This window comes from Leptonychotes weddellii, chromosome 5 (assembly GCF_054177405.1).
Source record: "Leptonychotes weddellii isolate Sample4059 chromosome 5, ASM5417740v2, whole genome shotgun sequence".
Taxonomy (NCBI): domain Eukaryota; kingdom Metazoa; phylum Chordata; class Mammalia; order Carnivora; family Phocidae; genus Leptonychotes; species Leptonychotes weddellii.
Window position 1 is genome coordinate 34118610 of NC_138373.1, and position 23008 is coordinate 34141617.

The window sequence follows — 23008 nt, forward strand, 5'->3', positions numbered from 1 at the left end:
GGGTGCAGTTGGAGAGACAGCCCTGCTGACATCTGGTTGCCTTTGCTGCTCACATGCCGGGGTAGCGGGAGCTTCCACCCCAGTCCCTTGTCACCGCCTGAACTCGCAACCCTCTGGGATTCGGTGCAGCCAGCCCTGGCCTCAGCAGTCCTGCCCGAGTGACTCGAGCTTAGCTTTGGCCGGTGGACGGCAGGGGAAGCGGGCTAACTTGCCATCGCGCCGCCGCCTACGGGCGGCGCACGGGGTTCGCCGGCTAGGCGGTGGGGAAGCGCCTGCCCCGTGCAGCGGCCCACACGCGACCTTGGCCTCAGCCGTGCCCCGCGGCCTTGACACCCTGCGAGCCGAGTGGGGCGGGGCTGCCGGAGCAGGGCCTCTGGGAGGAGCGGGCCGCGGGGCGGGGCCTGGACCTGGGCCGGCCGCGACCCTAACCGGGGCGTCAAGATGGCGCTGGCGGTGGGAATGCGCGTCCTGACGCGTGCCCTTCTGCGACCCTGTGCGTGACTCGGGGGGCGGGGTGGGTTCGGGGGCCGCGGCCGGCGGGTGGGCGAGGCTAACAGGCCTCGTGCTGTCGTTCGCAGGGGCCCGGGGCCTCCGCGCGGCCCCCGGGCGGACAGGGCCGGCGGCCGGCGGCGGGGACGGCGTGCGGTGCTTCAGGAGCCCGCGGGTGCTGGTGGAGCCGGACCCGGCGGCAGGTAAGCGCGCCCGGGGCCGCAGGCCCGGACCAGCGCGGGGCAGCCTCCCGCGGTTTCCCGCCGTGCAGCCGTGCAGGGTGGGGAGGGCGCGGTCTCGCGGTGCCGCGCAGTGCCCGGACTCTCGTCCCCGGCTCCCGGGAGCCTCTGGACGCCCACAGGCCGAGATAAAGCCCGGTATTGAAGACCATGCCTGTTGGATTCAAAGCTTAAGGGTCCTCAGTCCAGGTGGTTTAAGTGCGGTTTTAACCCAGTTTTTATCCATTCGTTTTAGAGAGAGCGTGCGCATGGGCGGGGGTGGGGGGTGGGCAGAGGGGGAGAGAGTCCCAAGCCGACTCCCCGCAGAGCTGGATCCCACGACTTCCAGACCATGACCTGAGCGAAACCAAGAGTCCTACGCTCAACCGATTGAGCCCCGCAGGCGCCCCTACCCCAATTCATTGTGAAGGTTCAAAGGTTTGGGTTTGTAAAGTTTGAGGGGTATGCCCCTTTATCTAAACTATTGGAAGTTGAAGGGCGCCTGGGGGGCTCAGTCAGTTAAGCGTCTGCCTTCAGCTCAGGTCATGATCCCACCGTCCTGGGATCCAGCCCCACATCGGGCTCCCTGCTCAGCCAGGAGTCTGCTTCTCCCTCTCCCTCTGCCCCCAGCTTGTGCACTCTCTCTGTGTATCAAGTAAATAAAATCTAAGAAAAAAAAAAGGAAGTTGAAAATACTTGGAAGTATTTTGGAATAAATTTTTTTTTTCTTTTCCTTTTTTTAATATTCCAGCATGGCACAGAACTTAGAAGGTATTTTACTAATTAAAGCCAGGAGCCAGAGTGTGATCATTGCTAACACCCCCCCTCCCCCCAGTTCCCATCAGAGCAGCTCTTAAAACTCTGCAAAGGGGACAGAAAAGGTGGAAAAAGAACTGTCAAAACAGAAACCTATGTTTCCTCTACCTGAGAGAGCTCCCGAGCTGAGGCATGAGAAGGCTTGTCATCAGAGATGGGCCGGCGTCCAGGTTTTAGGGCATGCTGTCTGGTGGCCTAGCTTTAGGCCTCAGCCTTTTGACAGAAGCCTCCTGCTGTGTGTGGGACGCCAGGTTGCAGCCTCAGCCTCCCTCCCTGCCCCAGACAGCTGAGTCAACCTGCCCCCGGTCAGGGATGGGGCTGTTTCCCCCGTGACATCAGGGTCACCCAAAGTCCTCTTCCTTAACTCATGTTCATCTTTGGCCTACTGACCTTTCCCTCAGTGCCCTCGATTCTGCTGGACCAGGCCTGTAAAAATCCAGTCAGCCTCGGGATGCCTGGTGCCTCCGCAGGTTAAGCGCCCAACTCCTCGATTTCAGCACCGGTCGTGATCTCAGAGTCCTGGGATCGAGCCCCGACTCAGGCTCCACGCTGGGCTCCCTGCTGGGCATGGAGTCTCTCCCGCTGCCCCTCCCTGTCGGGCTTGTCCAGCAAACCCTGAGATGGCGAATGAAAAGATGACTCCAGACACCAAAGCAGGAGAAAGCAGAGGGCAAGGGGACCAGACACTGTAGTGGTGAAAGGTCTCGGGCCAAGCTGTGTCTCCACTGTTACTGTGTTTTATCGATACACCACGTGCAAGAGCAAAACAAGAAGGAAGGCGTAGTTTTAACGATCAGGACGGTCATCTGTGGGGCAGCACGTGACAGGAGCCGCGGGGCTCGGGACGGCCGTGCACGGCAAGGAGTTCGTGCAGTATGTGATCACTGCAGGTGCCTGTGTTTGAAACCCTGACTCCCTGGATGAGAACCTTGAGCTGCAGTAAGAATCCGCCCGCGTTCAGCCAGGAAACTTCGAAGGAGGCCCAGCGTTCCAGGCACTCCTCTGCTTTTCAGTTAGTCTCATCCAGGGAGGCACAGACAAGTCAGATTTTGTCTCTCTGGGTGCTTGAATCCCTACACCTCCTCGCCCCCCCCAGCTCCCCACCCACGCACACTCCTGCACACTCTCAAAAAAAAAAAAAATCCAGTCAGCCTCAGAAACTTGAGTCTGAACCAACTTCAGAAGCTTGCTTCTGGAAAACGTTTGTTGTGCACACAAACTGCCGCTAGCCAGTTAATAAGTACTTCTTTCTTGGAAATCAGAGGTCTCCAAAGAGCCCATTTGCCTTCAGGACTTAGTTGTCACCCCTAGAGAATTGTGTTGACCATCCGGAGATTTGTAAGGTCCTGACCAGAGAAATGTGAATGGGGGCATTTCTGCAGCCCTTGGGGTCTGTCCTCGGGCAGGCAGTGAGCACCCATGGCCCCAGCCGCCCTGCCCCGGGCGCTGGCAGGACTCGTGAGCACACCAGGGAGAGTTGGAGAACCTCAGGCCGCCGATGTTTGTAGCCTCTGTCCTTAAACAAGCATGAACCAGAGCACCCAAAGGGAGTTCCTCCTTGCACATCTGGTCTTAGAGTTTGCTCACTCACTCCTCAAGAAACGGAGGCCATTTCCTCATCCCTTGGGGACGGAGCACTTGCATCTGGGAGAAAAGGATCAACAAAACTTTGCGCACAAATGTTCACAGCAGCGTGATTCACAAGAGCCAAAAGGTGGAACCAACCCAGGTGTCCCCCAGCATGTGCATGGGTGCACAGAACGTGGTCCCCACACTGCAGCTCGGCTCAGCCTTGAGAACACGGGGCTCGGTGAAAGAAGCCACAGCAAAGGTCGCAGATTGGATGCTTCCTTTCATGTGAAATGTCCAGCATAGACAAGTCCATAGAGATGGAAAGTAGACGATCGCTTGCAAGGGGCCGGAGAGGGGTGGTGACTGCTGATGGGCACAGGGCCCTCTTTTGGATAGACATGCTCTGCAACTAGATCATGGTGGTTGTGCGACACTGTGGGTACCTAACAGTCCCGAACTGTCCACTTTTAAATGGTGAATTTACGTCCAGCCAGGGTCTCACCTGCTCTGAAAACACAAGAACCGTGTCGCTGGCCATGGCCGGGCTGAGGGTGCAGGCTGGCTGGGTGTGCTTTCCCCAGACTGGCTGTGAGCCCTCCCCTCTTCTTGTTCACACTAGGGGTCGCTGTGGTGAAGATGAGGAACCCCCCAGTGAATAGCCTCAGCCTAGAGTTTCTGACCGAGCTACTCATCAGCCTGGAGAAACTGGAGAACGACAAGACCTTCCATGGCATCATCATCACGTCGGTGGGTACTCGTTAGCTCCCCGAGTTCAAAGTCCAAACTCAGGCGCCGTCTGCCTGTCACATGCGTGTCCCCCGATAGACGTGCCTCCATATTACAGAGACCAGTGAGAAGGTCTCAGTTCTGCCATTATCAAAGGCAGATGGTCCCAGCTTCTTGCAGACAAGGTTCGGAACACCCACTGGGCATGCACCTGCTTTCCTTAAACCCTTGGGTCGTCCTGGGTGTGGCCCAGTGTTGTCACAGCTCTGAGCTGTGTGGGGCTGTCGGGCGGGCCCGATGCACACGGCCAGTGGGTGCTGGGGGGCTGGGCTTTGCAGAGCAGAACCTCACCCTGTGGAGGAGAGGGTTCTTCGGTGCAGCTCCGAGGGTAGGATGCTCCTGGGTGTGGGTGCTTGTGACAGTTACCGCTGACCTGGCTGGACGGGTTGCAGCTGCCTGGGAACTTTGTGCTCCAGATAATTTCTGAAAATGCTCCATTTAGGATGTTGTTTTGGAGCGTGACCTTTTCTCTTGTGCGCTGAAACCAAGAGAGCCGCAAGGATGAACTTCCATCCCTCAGCAACGAAGAAAAGGTCCCCCTGCCTCCCTGGCTTCCGAGTGGCGCCATCAGCCTCCGTCCCTCGGAAGCCCACATTCTCCCCTGGTCTGCGTCATCTCCCCATAAACGGGCCTGCACTGTGGTCTTGGCTGAGTGCCTGCCGTGTCCAGAGCAGAGGCCTGCCCGGCGGGCCCGCAGCAGATAACGGTGCGGCGTGACGTTGGGGTGATGTGGGGACGCAGCACAGGGCCACGAACAGGGCTCTTAGCACCAGCGGGGCATTCTCTCCTGGAGCTCCCTCTTTGCTTCCTCCACTCCGGAGGGTCCTGGCCCTCCTCTACTCCCGCCTCTTCCACCCCGTGTCTGTGTGTCCAAATGTCCCCCTCCTTAGAAGGACGCCCTGCTCTCCTGTGATCTCCTGTTGATCACATTGGCAAAGACCCTGTTTCCAAAGACAGTCACATTCGTAGGTTCCGGTGGGGGGGAGGGGTAAAGGCGGGTCTGTGTCTTTTTCCAAGACACTGCTTGGCTCCCTCCAGACCTGTTGCTGAATCGCAGAAATTTCCCTCTTTCTAGTCGGTGCGGAGCACTTCCCCCGCTAGGATGACGGCGGCTTCTGTCACAGCGTTCTTTGCCTTTGCTTTCCTCAAGCGCTAGGACTGTGGGCAAGCCTCTGTGCGGACAGGCTGGGGGTGGGGTGCAGGGGGAGGGGTCCCCAGCGGGCGGGGAAGGATCAGGAAAAAGGCAGAAATGCTGGATATGCTCAGAGCACGAGGAGCTCGGCCCCCGCGGCTGCCATCCCTGCCGCAGCTCAGGGGCGTCTGTAAGAGGCAGCCGCACCTGTGTGGCCTTCCGAGGCCGCGGTGGGACACGGGCGGGGACACGAGAGGTCAGCCTCCAGGGGCGGCGCACGCGCAGCTACACGGGGGGCCCCGAGGAACCGCGTCCTGCACCCTGCACGCAACCTGCTCCTGTCGCTTGATAGAAGGATGTGGGGACGTCACCCATACTCTACACATCCCCTCACTGCGCAGAGATATGCGGCTGTTGACCCTGGTTCGTGGGTCAGTAACAGGGCGTGCCAGCCCCCAGCATCCCAGCCCCGGGCACGCTCCGGCCATGGGAGTCTCATTCTCGTTTGCTTAGGGACATCGTGACACCACTCAGGAGCCCCACATGTAGGCTTTTCCCATGACAGTCACTCGGTCACTCTACTGCCCTCCCCACCCCCACCCTGGTCTGCCGTCTGGGCCAGCAGTTCTTGGCTGGAAAGCCATCCTCTGTCCCAGCTGTCGCTGCTTGCCTGTGTTCGCTTTCCTCTCCCCTCTGGTGGCTGTGTCACGACCTGGGGCATCTGCAGGACACACGCCTTCTCAGCCACTCCCCAGGGCAGGGGTCTGGCTTCTCGGCTCATCGCGGCCCCCTCCTTGCCTTGCTGTGTTCTGACAGCAGCACCTCCCGGCCTGGCCTGGCCGTCTGCAGCTGGCTTGACCTTGGGGGGAGAGCAGAACGTGTGCCCCGAAGCCCCAGCTCCGGCTCCCCATCGCCTCTGGAGCATCCCCCGGGACCTCTGGCTGGCCAGGGACGGACTCTGACGGGGCCCCTGGCTCCTTCGCCCCCCAGGACTGCCCCGGGATCTTCTCCGCCGGCCTGGACCTGACGGAGATGTGTGGGAGGGACCCCGAGCACTACGCGGAGTACTGGAAGGCGGTGCAGGAAATGTGGCTTCGGTTCTACCTGTCCAACCTGGTGGTGATTGCTGCTATCAACGTGAGTGCCCCCGCGCCTCAGCCCAGCCCCGCTGACTCACTGCGGGGGGAGGGGGGGGCAGACGGGGCCCTGCCCTCGGGAAGGGTGGGGGAGGCCCTCAGAGGTGCAGAGGTCAGTATGACCAGGTGACAAGGGTGGGGGCAGGGCCCAGGAAGAGGGCTGCATGGGGAGGGGGCACAAGGAGGGGGTCAGATTCACCCCTGGAAGCCTTGCTTTGGCCTGGCCTGGGGAGGCAGGGTCTGCTAAGGCTCAGGAAGCCGTGTGCCTGACGACATGGCGGGGGCCCCCCAGTGAGGTGCCAGAGGGTCTGAACCAGGGGACAGGAGGCTGGCGAGAGTCAGGGAGACTCCACAGGCCGCCTCTGAGGCCGCGGGGTGTGTGAGGTGAGGGCAGTGTGAGTCTGGGGTTCCTGGGACGTCCTGCTGGGGATGGAGATGGGTCCTGGGGGGCACTTCGGCTAACTACTTAGAGTTTTAGCATCCCGGCAAAAACTGAAAAGAAAGGCGGCTTGCGACCCCGTCAGAAGGGTTCCGGGCAGAGCCAAGCCCGAGTCCCCATTGTGCACACCCAGCCCAGCCAGTGTGGGTGCAGCACCACGGGGACGGGGAGGGGGGGCTCTTCCTTGGGACCTGGCTGTCTGGAATACAGTCAGGAACCGCCCCCCCCAGCCCGCCCACAGCAGCACGCAAAGCCATGTGCTGTCTCTTCCCCTGCAGGGCGTCAGCCCAGCCGGAGGCTGCCTGTTGTCCCTCACCTGTGACTACCGGGTCCTGGCGAACAACCCCAAGTACGCCATAGGGCTGAACGAGACCCTCCTGGGCATTGTCGCCCCCTTCTGGTAAGGCTGGGGGCTGCACCCGCACTCACCTCGCCCTGGCCCAAGCCCGTCCACCTGGGAGCCCCCAACAAGTGCATGTGTTCCAGGTTCAAAGACACGCTGGTGAACACAATCGGGCACCGCAGCGCGGAGCGCGCCCTGCAGCTGGGCTTGCTCTTCCCGCCGGCAGAGGCCCTCCGGGTGGGCGTGGTGGACCAGGTTGTGCCCGAAGACCAGGTGCAGAGCACGGCGCGGTCGGTGATGGCCCAGTGGCTGGACATTCCAGGTGAGGAGCATGGGGAGGGGCCAGGACCGGCAGCCAGGACCCCCCACAGCCTGATGCTCCTGGTGAGAGCACGGGGTTCTCCTGGGAGGGGGCTGTGTGCACATCAGGAACGTGCCGTTTGTAACAGCAGACTGACTTAGTCCTGGGGCCACTGCAACAAATTACCACATGGCAGGGGGAGGGGGAGGTATGGTCCTTAAAACCACAAAAATGCATTCTCTCCAAGTCTGCAGGCCAGGAGTCCAAAATCAAGGTTTGGGCAGAGCCGTGCTCTCCCCAGAGGCTCTAGGGGAGGTTCCTTCCTGCCTCATCCAGCCCCTGGCGGCTCCAGACGCTCCTTGGCCTGTAGATGCATCGTGCCAGTCTGCTTTCCCTCCATGTGGCTTCCTTGCGTGTCTGTGTCTCCAGGCTCCCCTCTTCCTTTCTCTGGTCAGGACACTCGTTGTTGGATTTGGGGCCCACCCTAAATCCAAGATGATCTCATCCTAACTTCATCCGCAGAAACCCTTTTCCAAATAAAGCCACATGCACAGATTCTAGGGCTGTGGTTAGGTCCACTCCCAACCCACTGCACAGACTATTGTCTGTTTATAGAAATTGGGCTGGTTCTGATGAGAGTCCAGCGATCAGCAGACTGTCTCTCAAGAGCCAGGGAGATGGTCGGCCTTGTGGGTAACTTGGTTTCGGCCACACGGTGGTGCTGGAGCACAAGGGCAACCAGAGAGTTTGTGACCCAGTGAGCGTGTAGGTGCTGATACTTAAATTTAATTAAGCATATAATTTTCACGGGTCACAGAACGTCCTTTTTTCAACTCCATGACAGTGTAAAAACCATTCTTAGCTCCTAGGCCATGGGGGGGCCAGGTTCGCTGACCTAACTGTGCTGTGAACGAGTACTTAGTGATGTGGAAAGTACCCCCCGTAATATTGGGGAATGAGAGGGACGGGGTAATAGGCAGTTTTCACAGTGTCACCCTCTCTGCTTCTGGGTAGGCAGCAGGGAAGGGCTGGTTTTCATTTTGCTTGTTTACTTGTATGTCCTAAGTTTCCTACCAGTTTCTGCTGGAACTCTCTTGGAAAGGTTGGGAGTGATGCCACGGTGTCGGAATGGGTTTTCACACTCGGGCCCTTTTCTGTAGACCACGCCCGACAGCTGACCAAGACCCTGATGCGCAAGCCCACAGCTGACCGCCTGCTCACAGAGCGCGACGCGGACATCCAGAACTTTGTCCGCTTCATCTGCAAAGACTCCATCCAGAAGTCTCTGCATGCGTACTTAGAAAAGCTCAAACAGAAGAAAGGCTAAGGGCTGGGCCGCCTCCATGGGGCTTGGAGCCGGATGCACCCCTCCGGGGGCCCTCTGATTCCGAGGGGTTTTAAACAAGCTATTTTCCAATGTAAAAGTACTTGTAGCTCTTCATTTTGCTGATCTCCTTAGAAAGCCCTGTTCCCTGGAGCCAGTGTCCCAAGGGCCCACCGCCCCCCATGAGCACCTCTTCTGCTGGCAGGTGGGCCAGGCCGTGCTGGACCTCAGTGAGAGCCGCCGCTGAGCGTCCCCTTTGCCAGAGCAGAAGTGGGAACAAAGTCCTGGTGTGGTCCCATCCCTAGCTACCCAGCTGCCTGACTGCTGGGGGCCAGTGACCCACACAGGACCCCCCAGAGGAAAGCTCTTTGGCCACCACATCCGCCCACTGAGACAGAGGGAGCGCAATGGTCCAGAGACTGGGGCGGGGGCTCGGCAAGGGGCGCAGGAGGCAGTACTGGTGGGTCTGTGCTGCAGGAGCCCTGGTCTGTCTTTGGAAAGATCATACCAGAAAACTCGTCCAGACTCTTGAAACAAAGGTTTTTCCTCCATACGGTTCAGGCCACTTCCCAGACCCAAGTGGAGTTGTTTCCAAAACCAGAAACCTCACTGGGCCCCTGTACCCCAGTTCTGCACATTCCCAGTCCTCGGGTGACAGGCTTCCCCGGGACACAGGCTGCGGTTCTCCCTGACAAGCCCCTGCCCAGCCCAGGGCTCCTAAGAAGGAGCCGACCCAGGGTGGCCCCATGGAAGGAGCTATGTATGTACATGGGGTGTGTGGGTCCCACCTGCCTGGGCTGTGTGAGGAGTCCAGCCTGCTCACCACTGAAGGGCTCCCCAGATGTCCCAAGGCGGCCCACGGACGGGGCGGGGCGGGCTCCAGACTGCCTGCCCCCTGCATTGCTGGGCAGGACAGGACCCCTCATACACACAAGTGTCTGCGAGGTCTGCAGGACCCGAGAATCGGGGGGCAGGAGGGACATCAGGGACCAGGAGGTTGACCTTGCGTGTCAACGCCGAAGGTGTGTTTATCCCCAACTGCACTCAGCACGGGTTCTTGGAAGCATGTATAGTTTGCATAAAGAAAGAGACAAGCTTCCCCTAGCAAGCATGGGAGCAGCGTTCTGGAGCCAGCCTGGTCTGGAGGGCATCCGTCCTGAGCAGGGAGTGAATGGGCAGGCCGGGCCATCCCTGTCCTCTAGGGGGTGGGGACCCGGGACCCACTGGGCTGCAGGACCAAAGTTTGGGCCTCAGAGGGGTTGAGTCCTAAGAAAGGACACAGAGGCCTGGAAGCCGACCAGCGTGGTCCTGGCTGAGCACTCACTCGTGTTTATTGAGTGCAGCCGTGTGCCCAGCGCTCTGCAGGCTGCTCCTCACAACCCTATGAGGTAGGTAGAGTAGCCCATTTCACAGATGGGCAAACAGACTGGGTGGTCCTGTGATGTTTTGTAGCCGCTTGTCCAGCCAACCCTGCCCTGTGGCCTTGCTGGGGGCTAGCCAGCCCCCCAGAAGGAACCCTGTAGGGCTGTTCTCCTGGCCATGAGTGTTTTCAGTGCGACTTCAGGGTCACCTCCACAGGAAAATGGTCGCTGATGGCGAGGGCCTGGAGGGAGAGGAGGTGGAGCCTGAGCGGCCCGCTGGGCAGCCTGTCCTCCCTCGGGCCCCACCTGGGAAAACGACCACCCCCCCACCCCTGCACCCCCACGCCGGCCAGGGATGGAGCCCACCGTGCAGCCTGCAGGTGGGCTGGGGCCCGGACTGGAGACCCCACGCGAGAAGAGACCAAGGGCATCTTCTGCCATCCCAGACGATCCTTTCAGCCAGAACCGAGCCGCTAAGGGCACTGTGTTCAGAAGCGGGGCGCCCCGCCCCGCGCTCGCGCACTCGCCTGAGCCTGGTCCAGGCCGAACTCCTCCTGGAAGTTGTGCACGGCGGCAGACTGGGGTTTGAGGTTCCTGCGCAGGCGGGCGCCGCACGCCACGATGCGGTCGTAGGCGCAGTCCGAGTTGCCCACGGTGGTGTCGGCGCTGTCGGGGATGAGCCACTTGAAGACCTCGCTGCTGCGCAGGCGGACGGACGGCCAGTCGCGCTCCCGCACATAGTTGCAGTCGGCGTTGAAGTCGCCCAGGAACAGCAAGTCCTGCGGGGGCCGCGGAGCCGGGGCTGAGCCCGCACACCACACCACACCACACCACACCACACCACACCACACCCACACCCACACCCACACCCACACCCACACCCACACCCGCATGCGCGAGTACCGCGCGAAGCCTGCCCCGCACGAGCGCACAGGTCCCCGGGGCGGGGGCGGGGCTTACGTCCGTGCCCCACTTGTCGATCACGTCCAGGTACACGTCGTAGAGAGCGTCGATCTCCGCCACGGCCTGGTGCGGCGCCGCGTGCAGCGGGATGAGCACGAACTCCCCAGCAGCTGCGGGAGGCGCGGGTCAGAGGCGGGGCCGGGGGCGGTGGGGGCGGCGGGGGCGAGGGGGTGGGGCCCGCGGGAGGGGGGGTGCCTCACCCGAGCGGGGGGCCGAGAACTTGACCACGAAAGGTTCACGGCTGAAAGCGTCCTCCGGGTCCGGGTACTGGTACGTGTCCACGACCGACACCGCGTCCTTCCTGGGGGAAGGAAGCGGGCGGGCGCGCTGAGCAGGCCCCATCCCGCCCCGCGCGCCCGAGCCCCGCGGCCCCGCCCCTCACCTATAGACGAACAGGTACATTTCCTTGTACTGGTCCCGACCCAGGGGCTCGCTGCTCACGAAGCTGTACTCGTGCCTGGACAAGCTGCGGAGACACCGGCCAGGCCCGGGGTCAAGGCACGGGACCAAGCCCCGCGATCCGGGCCTGGATTCCGAAGGCTGGGCCCTGTCCCACGCCCCCTCCCCGCACCTGTTGATCTGCTCCATGAGCGCGGACACGGCGCTCAGGTCCGGGTCTCGAACCTCCTGCACCAGCGAGATGTCATAGCCAGCCAAGATCTGGGGGAGGGGCCGGCAGGTGCGGGGTCACGCGCGCGGCGGATTCACCCGGGAAGCCCAGCTGCGGCCCCGCCCCCGGTCCCCGGCCTTACTTGCGCAATGACGCCGCCGCAGGCCGGGTCCAACACTTTACTGTCGCCAAAGCTCTGGATGTTGAAGGCGCCGATGCGCAGCGCCGCGGCTCCAGCGGCCCCCAGGGCCCATAGCGCGGCCAGCAGGACCCGGGGCCCACCCATGGCGCAGAGCGGGCGGGCTGGGAGGGACAGACACGCTCCTGAGCGCGGACCTGGCGTCAGACACAACGAGCCACCCCTCTCCGGTCCCAGCCCCAGGGGCCGGGCAGGGACCATTGATTGGGAGGTCCAAGGCGCATCCTTCCCTGCGTCTCCACGTCTCCCCAATGGTGCACTAGGCTTACCGCGGCCATTCTACTCCTTGGGGAAACTGAGGCCCAAATAGAGGGACCCCATCCCCATCCAGGCCCCTGGTCAGCCCGGTCCCCGGACTCACCTGGGATGTGGATGGGGCGGTATCTGAGGCTCAGGACTGAGGTTGGAGATCCAGGCTGGGGGTGTGTCTGTGGCACAAGACCGGCTCCCCGAGTTTGGCCACAGCAGCTGTGGCGCGAGGGCCCAGGAGGGTATTTGAGGCCCTTGTCCAGGGAGGGGCTGGACTGCTCCGGCCCCACCCCCTCTGGGGAGATGGACGCTGGAACTGCTGGTTCCGGTTCCCAGGGAGAGCCCTGGGGGCAAGGTGGCAGGGGCATCCACCCTGAGCTTGCTCCCGCACCAAGACCATCAGAACCAGGGCTCCTATGACCCTGCCAGCCCCCCCAAAACTGTGTCAGGACTGGACGAAAGGGTCAGCCACCCAAGGTCCAGGCCTTGTTCTTGTCCTCACACCCCCACCCTCCCAAACTAGGTCATCCAGAATCTCCCTCCGTCAGGGGTGCCCCCTGAGAAAAGGCAGGCTGTGCATTCAGTAAAGATCTTCCCGGCAGCTCTCCCGCTGCTGCTCCGTTGTCCCCTCCCAGCCTGGGTGCCCTGCCCTCCCCCCTCCCCGGACAGCCCCAGGGTTGGAGGCCGTGAAGCAGCGCCCCCTCCCACCCGCCTCCGTGGGGCTGGGGAAGCTGGGGTCACGACTCCAACTGGGCAGGGCAGGGCGGCAGCAGCAAGCTGCCTGTCCACATGCCAGGGACGCCCACACACCGCCACGGTGCCGCCAGCCTGAGCGGGAGGCACACGAGTCTGCAAGGGAGCCCGGCAGGGGCTGGGGGGCCCCTGGGCAGGAGGCGGTGCGGGGGGCGGGCGGGCAGGCAGGGGGCCGCCACAGGAGAACCTGCCGGGGCAGTGGCATCACAAGTAGTGGGTTTTCATGTTTTATTGTAAAGCAACAGAAAACTATTTACACTCGCACACCCCCTCTGAACACCTGCATTCTGTGTTCCCTCTTCTGTGGGTCCTCGCCCCTGCCCAGCCCCGCCCCGGGAGCCTGCGGACAGCCAGGCTAGACGATGACCGTCTGCACCTCGAGCTGGCCCTCCGGTGAGGCGATGACCAGCTCGCCTGCGTGCTCCAGGATTTCAATGTCCTCCGATGAAACCATGGTCACAGTGGCCTGCTCGGCGCCGTTTGCGCCCGCACGGGCCGTGAGTACGGTGCCCTCGCTGATGGCCGAGGCCAGCGTCATGGCCACCTGCTCCGTCAGGCTCTCCGGCGTAGCGATGGTGATGGTGTCGGCCGAGGCCGCCTCTGGGCCCAGCCCCGCGTCCTGGTCCACGGTCACGTTCTGCACGATGATCTGGTGCCCGGCGCCGGCCTGGTGCACGATCTGCTGCACCACCTTCATGATGCGGCTGTCCACCTGCGGGCGGCGGGCAGCTCGCGGCTCAGCCGGCGGCTGCAGGGAGGGCACCAGGCCGCCCCTCCGCCCCCCAGCCCTCCTCCGGCCCCTCACCTCCGTCTGGGGGCCCTCAATGATCTCTGCGGCTTCGCTAGTCTCCGCGTCATCCGCAGTGGCCTGGGCGGGGGTCAGAGGTCAGCCTGGCCGCTCCGAGGCCCGCCCAGCCCCAACGGCCCCGCACCCACCTCGATGATGTACTCCTGGGTGTCGGCCACGACGGACGAGAACTCTACCAGCACCGTGTGCGGGTCCTCGGTGAGTACGGTGGCGGCTGCCGTGGGACTCTCCTCGGACACCAGCAACTCCTCCACCTCCAGCAGGCAGCCCCCTGTGGGCGGGGCTCAATCAGCGGGGCGACTTCCCGGCCCCCCCCCCCCCCCCCCGCTGCCCGTGGCCCTGACCTTTGGTGCGCAGGTGCCGGTTGAGCGTGCCGTGCTCTGCGAAGCCGCGGCCGCACCTGTAACACTTGAAGGGCTTCTCACCCGTGTGGTGCCGCACGTGCCGCACCAGGGAGCCCTTCTCCCGGAAGCCTCGGCTGCAAAACGGGCACACGTGCGGCTTCTCCTCTAGGTGTGTCCGGAAGTGCACCTGCTGGGCATTCTGTGGGGCCCCACCATCAGCGTCCACCTGGCCTCGGCCACGGCTCAGCCCGCACTCTCTTGCCCCCCGTGGGCCAAGGGAAAGGGCCCAGGGGCCAGGCAGGAGGGGTGAGGGCCCTCGTGGTCAGGAGAGACTGGGGGCGGGGGGAGGGCAGCGGCTGGGAGGCAGGGAACATGGCGTGGATCTGGCCTGGGGCAGGGGAGCCGGTGGATTGGGGGGCGGGGGTCAGATGCCAGGGTCCAGGGCCTGAGGGCCCACCTTGGTCTTGTAGCACTTGCCACACTCGGGACACGGGTAGGGCCGCTCATCGGAGTGGACGCGCCGATGGCCACGGACGTGGGCGATGGTCTTGTAGAGCTTCCCGCAGTCTCCACAGCGGAAGCGGCGCTCGTGCACGTGCACCTCCTGATGCTTCTTGAGCAGGTAGGCCTTGGGGAAGGCCTTGCCGCACTGCACGCATGTGAACGGCCTTGGCCCTGGGGCCGCACACGAGGTCAGGCCGGGTCCACCCCTCGAGGGCCCCCTGCCTGCTGCCCACCCAGGGACCAACCTAGCCGCCCACCGCACACCCAAGGCCCATCCCGGCCTTCTGCTGCCCGGTGCCCCACCCCCCACCCTCCCCCGCCACCCACCTGCATGGCCCCTTTTGTGGGCCTCCAGGGTGGCCACTGTCGGGAAGGTCTCACTGCACTGAGGGCACGGGTGGGTCCTGGGCACAGCGGAGGCACCACTGGCCACCTGCTGGGGGGGGGGAGGGGCACAGCACGCCTCCAGCACCTACTGCGGGCTGGACCCCAGCAGTCCCAAGAACAGACCCATGGCACCCCCCACCCCGCAAGCTCCATCGTGAGCCCCGAGAAGGCAGTAAACAGGGAGCACAGCAGGGAGGATGGCTGCCAGGCTGGGGTGGTGCCCTTGTAGCCGAGGTCCAGCCCCCCTTGAAGGAGCACGCCGCAGCGCAGGCACCTACTGTCTCCACGGGTTCCACCTCCAGCAGTGGCAGCTCTGGGGGACCATCTCCCAGGGTCTGGGGACTGGGTGCGGCAGGAGGGGCTGGCTCCAGGGCCCCCTCCTCGCCGGTGACACGCTCAAGGACAATGCCGGAGTTCTGCATGGCTTGGTGTAGCAGGTTCTCACGGCCACCCTCGCTGGAACAGGGAAGCTCCTCACGGTCCGGGGGCTGTGGGCAGGCAGAGGGAGGGAAGCTGGCCAGGCAGCCTGGCACGTGGCACCCACTTGTACCCACTGCACAGGGCAGGCCCCACGGGGCCTGGGGGGGCACCGTGCACACCCAGAGGAATGCTTCGGGGAACCCCACAGCCCACTCTCCCCGCCCTCACTCTCCCCCTCCCCCCCAGCTCCCCGTCCCTCGCCACCCCGTGGCGTGCCACTGGCATCCCACCTCCCCTGCCACCAGACTGAGCACCAGGAAGGCGGACCAGGTCAGTCCTGCTCCCACTGGAGCCAGTGACCAGAACAGAGCCTGGCACTGGGCGGACAGAGGCCACTCCCCCCGGCCGGCCCGCACCTCTGAGGCCAGGGTTTTCATGCCCAGGGGAAGCTCTTGCATCTGGACGTGGACTTCGTGGATGACAGTGCCCTTGGCATCTGTCACCAGGTGAATCACGGGTGAGGTCTCCATAGGTTCGCCCGTCACCGATGAAGATGGGACCGTCCCCACAGTGGAGGTGCCAGACCCTTTAAGGCAGAACGAAGAGAATCCTTGAAGAAACCCGCCCAACCAGGGTGGCCCCCAGGGCCAGGGCCAGGGCAGGGAGCCCCCACCTCGCTGACCTGCAGGCGCGTCTTCTTTGCCAACAACCACATCCTTGCTCATGCTGAAGCGGATTTTTTCTGTGCACGGGGTGAGAGACTTCAGGTGTCGGGTCAGCGCACCCGACTCCCGGAAGCTCTTCCCACACTTGGCACACTTGTAGGGACGCTCATCTGTGGAGAGAACAGAGTCGGCCCGGGCAGGGCCAGCAGCCTGAGGCCCCGGGGAAGGCAGGCCCGGAGCCACAGCGTCACGGCCAGCCAGAGGCCGGGGCCCCAGCAGGGCCCGTGGCAGTGCGCTGGGCGGCCCCCGTCCCCACCTGGCTCACCTGTGTGCCGCCGGTGATGCCGGATGAGCGAACCCTTGGTCCGGAAGGAGGCCCCACACAGCTTGCACTCGTGGTCCTTGCGGCTGCTGTGGGTGACCATGTGGGCCTTGAGGATGCTGCCCTGGGGGAGGGGACGAGTGGGGCTCAGGCGCCTCCCGGGGCAGGAGGGGGAGGAGGCCCGGCCCCAGCAGCCGCTCGGCCCGCCGCGCAGGGCCGGCCCGCGCGCGGCCCCAGGGCTCACCGTCTTGAAGGTTTTGTGGCACAGCACGCACACGTAGCGGCCGTGCTCGTTGACCAGCAGCTTGACCTGAGCCTGCTCGCCCTCCCCGCTGAGCCCAGGGCCCTGACGGCTGGGGCTGCCTGGGGCTTCTGCCATCTCGCCGTCCCCCGGCTCTGCCTCAGCAGCCACAATGACCTCTTTGATGTGTCCGCCGCCTGAGGAGAGAGGGGTCAGCCGCGCCTCGGATCCCTTGCGAGGAGCACTGCAAGGGGGGCAGGGAGGGGGCAGCGGAGCTGTCCCAACCACCTCCGGCCCCGGTGCCTGGCACCTGCTCCACGAGGGGGAGGTACCTCCTCTGAGTCTGCAGAGCTGCCCGGAGGAGCTCCAAGACCCCAGAACGTTCCCAGTGGGGAGACCCAGCATGAGCACCAGTGCCCCCTCTTAAGCCAAGGAGCACAGGACTAGATGTGGGCAGGGGTCCTGCCACCTCGAGGGACAAGCGAGGGCCAGCACGGAGACGGGGGGTGGACATCTGCCCTGCTCACGGCACCGGCTCCCCTGACAGGTAAGGCGGCTGCCTCTGGGGATCCCTTGCTGTGTCTCGAGGCAGGGAGGCTGGGGACGCATCTGGGAGCATGAATGAGTGTTCCCAAGACACCTGGGACTGCCTGAGGAAGGAGGCAGGCTTTAGCACCTCTCATGGGTGATGAAGAGATCTGACAACGTGCAAAGCTAAGCTGTAAACACACATCACGATTTCTGCTCCTAAATATGACGTGTGGGGAACGGTTGTAAAGCCACCTCTTAGGAACCATCTCAATCAGACGGGCAGAGTGTTTTGACAAGCCATTCTCCCAAACAAGGGAAGCACCGTGACTCAGAAATAATTAAGGGCATCTCTAGCCTCTGCCCTGGCTGACGTGCCTGATGATCTATCTTTCCTCCGCCCCAGAAGCCAACTTCCAAAAGGACGGGGACTTCTGCCAAGCAAGAACTTGAGATACAGTGTGGCATGACAGAGAGCGGACGGAGGGGTCAAGGAAGGAGAAATATGTCTGCCCTGAGTCCAGAGATGAAATGCAAGTCTGTTTGCAGGGAAGAGGCAAGAGGGCCTGGTACGGGTACCCCCTACACAGCCCCCGCCCCCTGAGGCCCCTGACCCGGCAAGAAATAAGATGCTCCAGGCCTAGGATGCCAGCAACTGGCAGTTTAGAACTCTAGCCAACCTGGACCAATAAGCAGCTAACACCAAGAGGACATTTGGGGCACCCAAAGGGGCAAGAGAGACAGGAGGTGCCGGAGAGGAGCTCCCGGAGCTCAGGGCGGAGCTGCTGAGCAGCAGGTGTGGGCCGGCTGGAGGCTGTGGTGCTGGGAAGGGGCCTGGCTGGCCAGGGGTCTGGAACCTGTGGGTGCCGGCCGAGCCCAGGGAACTTGTTTTCCCGTATGACACCACTCACCCCAGAAACCAAACTCCATGCCAGGGCCGTAGCGCAGCCCCACCTCCCCCATGACAACATTCCTGTCCCGGAGTGGCACAGGCCAATGTCCCCGTCCACAGGAATGTCAGACAGCATGGAGATGGGGACAGGTGTCCTGCTGCCTCCCTGAGGTGGGACCTTGGCAGAAAGGCCTGCTCTGACATTCCCCTCCCTGAGGTTTCCATCTCTCTTCCTGTCCCGGCTGGTTCCCAGCACTTCGTAAGGCCAAGTTCTACCTGTTGCCCAAGCCCGTATCCTGTCAGGCCGCCCACTCTCGCACCTGCCAAGACTCCTGCCCAGCAGACCGCCAGGTAACAACCATGGCCTTCCCAACTTGGCAGCAGGCCCCGCCCAGCCTCCCTCCTGCGGGGCACACACCCAGCTGCTGGCGGCCCTTTGAAGGTTCCCCCTTCCCAATCCAGACCTGTTGACACCCCTCCCCTATATCAGTAGAGCACTTTGACTTAAAAGGAGCCATCAAAGAGGTTGACTTGGCTCTGTATGCTCATAAAAGCCAGGTGAGAATCAGGGCAGGAGTCACCACCCCCACATGGGAGGGGACAGCAAGCTCAGACAGCAGGTCAGGACAGAGCTGGAGTGGCAAGTGCATCCCATGCATACCCCAACCTGACCCATCAGAGCCGACCGTGGGGTAAGGAGCAGGAACCGGGAGTGGTAGAAAAACAGTGAAGATTGCAGGACCAGGGAAAAAACTGCAGAAGCAACCAGAGGAAACAGCCAGCTCTTGACTACGCACAAAGTGAGGACTCTGAGTGCAAGCGGCATGCTTCCCCTTTCCTGGCAGGGCAGGGCCTGGTGCCTGGTGCTCAGCCCTGAGGGCCTTAGCCCTCCTCAGGCAGGCCTTGCTCTCAGGAGAGCAGAGACATGGGCAACAAGGGTCCCTAGCCTCTGGTACTGACCACTAACAGCTGATAGGTCAGCAACAGCTGTGCTGAGAGCCACACGTGGACAGCCACGGTGGGACCGTGCTGGCTTACCGACGAGGTCAGATCCGTGGCTGATGTCTGCCGTTAAAGCGGCTGCCTCCACCACGATGTGGGCCACAGTGATGGGCTCCTCCGGGCCTGCCGCCGCTGGCACCACCTGCCAGGGGACAGAGAGGACTCATCTGCGGGGCTCCGGGGCTCCCTTGGCTTGGAGAGGACAGGCTTGGGTTTATGTTCATGCAGGAAGGCTGTGGTGAGGCCTCTCATTCCCCCCCCCCCGCAACATCTCTCCTGTCCCTGCTCTAAGCCTGACTCCTGCCTGGTCCCTCCATCCCAGGCCTAAGGGATCAGCCCCATCACTCAAATGCCTCTGGCCACCATGGGCTGAATGCAGAGCCCCAAGAACCTATGTGGAGGGCTCCAGAAGGAAGTGGCCAGCGGCCCAGGCCTGCGGCTCAGCTGGCTGTGCAAGGATGAAGGTCGGCACACCCACCAGCCCCAGCCAGGGTATCAAGGGAAAGAGCCCCAGGTATGTGGGACCGGGGGTCTTCCTGGAGGGAAGGGCACCACTGGGAGGGGCCAGACAAGGGCACAGGGTCAGAATGAGGCAGCTGTGAGCCCTGTGACTTCTGGGCCACTCTGTGATGACCTGAGGCAGCTGACATCTCTCAGAATCTCCTTTCCCACCTCCATACAATGAGGATGACGGGAATGCCACCCTGCGAGGGTACTGTGGGCCCCAATGAGACCATGCGTGTAGCCGAGCATGTGCGCAACACCACAAAGTTGGCCATTTTTATGACAAGGTGGCAGGACCCCCAGAGCCACCGTTGTGGAATCCAGAGGAACTGTGTGTACAGGGCAGGAGACAAGCCCTGAGCCAGGACAGGCCCTGAGGTTCCAAGAAAGGAGGGACCTCAACTGCACGGCTCCGGCCAGAGGCCACTGAGAAGGCTGGACCACCCTGAGCACCGCCAAGCTCTTGGGGGCCGGGCCCAGACCCTCCCTCGTGCATGAGCAGACACCGGCCTCCCGCCCAGCCCCCGAGCCACAGGGAACCCGCCGCACCCACCCCCTCCAGCCGTCAGGGGGCAACGCACACATGCACAGGTACGTGCGGGGGGGGGGGGGGGGGCGCCCACCTCCTGGGCCAGCAGTGCGCCAGCGGCACGGGCGGCAGGCAGGGCCTCCTGGGAGGCCCGCTGGCACACTTTCTGGAGCTTGTGCTGAACAAAGTCTTCCAAGGCAGTGAACTCCGCTTGGCAGCGGCCACATCTGTGCACATCATCCTCATCTGCAAGAGCCTGTGGTCAGTGGGGCTCGGGAGGGCCTCCAGGCCTGGGTGCCGTCAGAAGCGGAGGCAGCTTTCCCAGCCCTCCCAGAGGGGCTGAGAACACCCATGGAGGACTAGGGTGCCAGCCCCCTTCCTCTGGAGATCTGCAGAAGGGGCACCCACCCCAGGCAGAGCAGCATCCAGCAAGTGGTGGCCCCAACCATACAGTTAGTTGTGTCCAAAACCCCCACTTCAGAGATGAGGGGACAGAGGCCCAGCGAGCAACTAGGAGGTGGAGGGATTCGCCCACACCAGTTTGGGGACAGTGGAGGACCAGGGATTAAGACTCCTGGGCTATCCATGTGCCCTTCGGCACTTCAATGACCATGTCTGGGTCCATTTGCTCATCATAAAATGGGCCAATGCAGTGCGTGTATGGTGCAGTGGGGATCAGTGGGCTAATGTCCACGGGGCTCTGGCTGAGAGGCCAGCCCTCGGCAAAGACAGAAGAGGCAAGACACCCTGACCCGTAACCCTTTTTCCTCACTGACTGGCTGCTTTGCTGTTTCTAAACAGGCAGGAGCTCCCTGTTCTCCTGAAGACACTCAGGGTGGAACTTCCCACAGGGGCTCCACACCCAAGGAACATCACACCGAGCCCCTCACCATCTAGGCTGACCAGCCAGTGCCTGCCCCAGGTCCTGCAGAAGACACTTCCCACTCACTGAGTTTCTACTGGGTGCCAGGCACCTCCCTGGGGATGTCACCAAATCCAGCCAGCACCCTGGGGAAATAAGGATGACTATTCTCATTCCAGAAAAATGACTTGAGATTCAAGGCCACCCAGTTGGTGAGTGTTAGAACCAGAACCTGAAGCTGAGGGTCTACTCCAGATGACCTGCCACTTGCACAAAGGGATGGGAGGATGTCCCTTGTGCTTCCATAAAAGTCCACGAGTTCCCAGCGCCTCACTTGCAGCCCCACATCAAGGTCAAACCCAGGCCTGGCACAGAGAAGGAGCCCGGTCAACGTCTTCTGAATTAATGAGCAAACGAAAGCCTAAACCACAGCCATGACTGACCCACAGAAGACCACAGTCCCCTCCAGATGGCTCACAGTCACAAGCCAAGCACTGAGGTGTCCACCACCCTCTTAACCTTCCCACCTCGCTGGCCAAGTCTGACTCAATGCTGCCGATGAAGGGACGTGCCCCGCCCACACGACACCGACAGGGCAAGGGGCGAGCCCAGCAGGGCACAGCAACCTCCAAAGAGATCCCTCTCCAGGTTGGCACTGCCCTTCCCCAGCTGGAATAAGAAGGAGCAAGAAAAAAAACGTACTGAGAATATGAGCTCTGTGGAGAGAGGGACTACCACCCCCGTAGCACCAGCCAGCCCCCTCCTCTCAGGCCAACCTGGAGAGCTGAGGATAGAGACCCTCCTTCTGTCTGAAAAGCTATCCGTGCACCTGTGAGCCAGTCCTGGGTGTGCACTGCTCTCAGCGGGTCACCACGTACTCTACCTTCCTTGTCACCACCACTGGAAGGCCGCAGAGCCCAGAAGTTAGGGGACCTGGCTGAGGAGTCACACAATCCAGTCCTTGCTACTTACTAGCTGGGTGACCTGGTCACTTTGACATCTTTGAACCTCAATTTCCCTCATCCACAAAATGGGAATAACAACAGTAAGAGCCTCCAGGGTTGGTTTTAGGATGAAAATGCCAAGGCGGGGTAAGTGCCTAACACATTACTAGCAGCGACAACATCCTCCCCATTTTGTAAGGGGAAAGGGAGGCTCACCTGCCCAGGATCAACTAGCCAGAAAGCGGCAGGTCTGAGATGAAGCTCGCAGGCTGGCTGCAGAGCACCGGCTCACCACCTCTGGGCTCTGCTGTCTCCCCAAGGGCCAGCCCGCAGCCCTGGAGCCCCGAGGCCCCGCCTCCCCCCCCCTCGCAGCCTCCAGCTCCACCCCAGCCAGGGCTCTAGAGGCCCGTCAGGTGCAGTGGGAGGGGGTCCAAAGGAGAGCAGGGCCGTGCCCAGACAGGCGAAGACGGGCCGGACCGCGGGCCTGAGGGGCAAGGCTGGCCGTGGAGGCGGTGGCAAAGGTCTATACGGGCAGCCCCTGAGGCTTGACCACCTGTGAGTGTCCGTGAGTGGGCACCGAGGCCCACGGGGTGATGGGCGCCCCGTAGGAGAGGCCCGAGGGTCTGAGGAAGCCGGCGGGGGGGGGGGCTCGTGGAGGGGTACACAGGACCCCCTTGGGGACCCGGGAGGGCCGCAAGGAACCAGGGTCTGGGACGGTCTGTCGCGTCCACAGCTCAGGCCATCGGGGCTGCCTCCAGCCAGGACTGAGCCGTCCCCACCCCGGCCGCGCCCGACCCCGTCAGGCCCTGTTACCTTCCTCGCTAAAGGGCGCCGGGAGGCCTAGGAAGCCACCAGGGGCCAAGGCCGCCGCCGCCGCCGCCGCCGCCGCGACCCCGCCCTCGCCCGCCTCCCGCCCGGCTTCGGCCCGGGCTTCTGCCGTATGCGCGGCCGTCACCCGCACTGCCATCGCGCCCTCCATGTCGCAACGCGCCGCAGGAAGATGGCGGATTTACGACCGTGTCGTCATAACAACGGGCCGCGCTGAGGGGAGCCAGAGAGAACGACGAGAGGAGGACGACGGGGCGGGGCCAGGTTCGTTTGACAGACAGGCGGCGGGGCGGAGTCTGAGAGGAGGGGCCTGGAACCGCAGAGGCGGGGCCAGACTCCCGGAGAGACGGCACGGGGCGGGGCTGCTCGGGGGCGTGGGACGGCGGAGCGGACAGACAGGCGGAGGGGCGGGGTCAGAGGCGCGCCCTCAGGGCGGGGCTTGGTGCGGCAGGGTCGTGGCCACGCCGGAGGGGAGGGCTGGCTTCCCCGAGCGGCGTCAGGCGGGAGAGAGCCGCCGGATGGTTGAGGCTAGCGGGC

At 62.9% G+C, this 23008-nt stretch overlaps 3 protein-coding genes across 4 annotated transcripts; 1 reads left to right on the plus strand and 2 right to left on the minus strand.

Annotated features, from left to right (window-relative positions):
- Window positions 1-364: 364 nt before the first annotated feature.
- ECI1 (enoyl-CoA delta isomerase 1) lies at window positions 365-8656 on the plus strand. Its single transcript, XM_031020608.2, has 7 exons — window positions 365-493; window positions 579-692; window positions 3715-3842; window positions 6004-6150; window positions 6867-6988; window positions 7075-7253; window positions 8393-8656. The coding sequence occupies exons 1-7, from the start codon at window positions 442-444 to the stop codon at window positions 8557-8559; spliced, it is 909 nt and encodes a 302-aa protein (XP_030876468.2). The 5' UTR covers window positions 365-441; the 3' UTR covers window positions 8560-8656.
- An 897-nt stretch (window positions 8657-9553) lies between these two features.
- DNASE1L2 (deoxyribonuclease 1 like 2) lies at window positions 9554-12845 on the minus strand. Its single transcript, XM_031020609.2, has 8 exons — window positions 12051-12845; window positions 11633-11793; window positions 11452-11540; window positions 11263-11346; window positions 11081-11181; window positions 10878-10990; window positions 10445-10696; window positions 9554-10159 (listed from the first exon to the last, which is right to left on the minus strand). The coding sequence occupies exons 1-8, from the start codon at window positions 12304-12306 to the stop codon at window positions 10106-10108; spliced, it is 1110 nt and encodes a 369-aa protein (XP_030876469.1). The 5' UTR covers window positions 12307-12845; the 3' UTR covers window positions 9554-10105.
- A 60-nt stretch (window positions 12846-12905) lies between these two features.
- On the minus strand, window positions 12906-22661 carry E4F1 (E4F transcription factor 1). 2 transcript variants are annotated; one of them, XM_031020603.2, is made up of 14 exons: window positions 22457-22661; window positions 19932-20083; window positions 18841-18946; window positions 16386-16579; window positions 16145-16265; window positions 15837-15989; window positions 15571-15740; window positions 15013-15222; window positions 14675-14780; window positions 14301-14518; window positions 13844-14042; window positions 13628-13770; window positions 13497-13559; window positions 12906-13403 (listed from the first exon to the last, which is right to left on the minus strand). In XM_031020603.2, the coding sequence occupies exons 1-14, from the start codon at window positions 22620-22622 to the stop codon at window positions 13047-13049; spliced, it is 2358 nt and encodes a 785-aa protein (XP_030876463.1). In that variant the 5' UTR covers window positions 22623-22661; the 3' UTR covers window positions 12906-13046. The 2 variants fall into 2 exon arrangements, with proteins under 2 accessions (XP_030876463.1, XP_006749488.1); XM_006749425.3 differs by having other exon boundaries at window positions 14675-14783; window positions 22457-22660.
- Window positions 22662-23008: the final 347 nt, after the last annotated feature.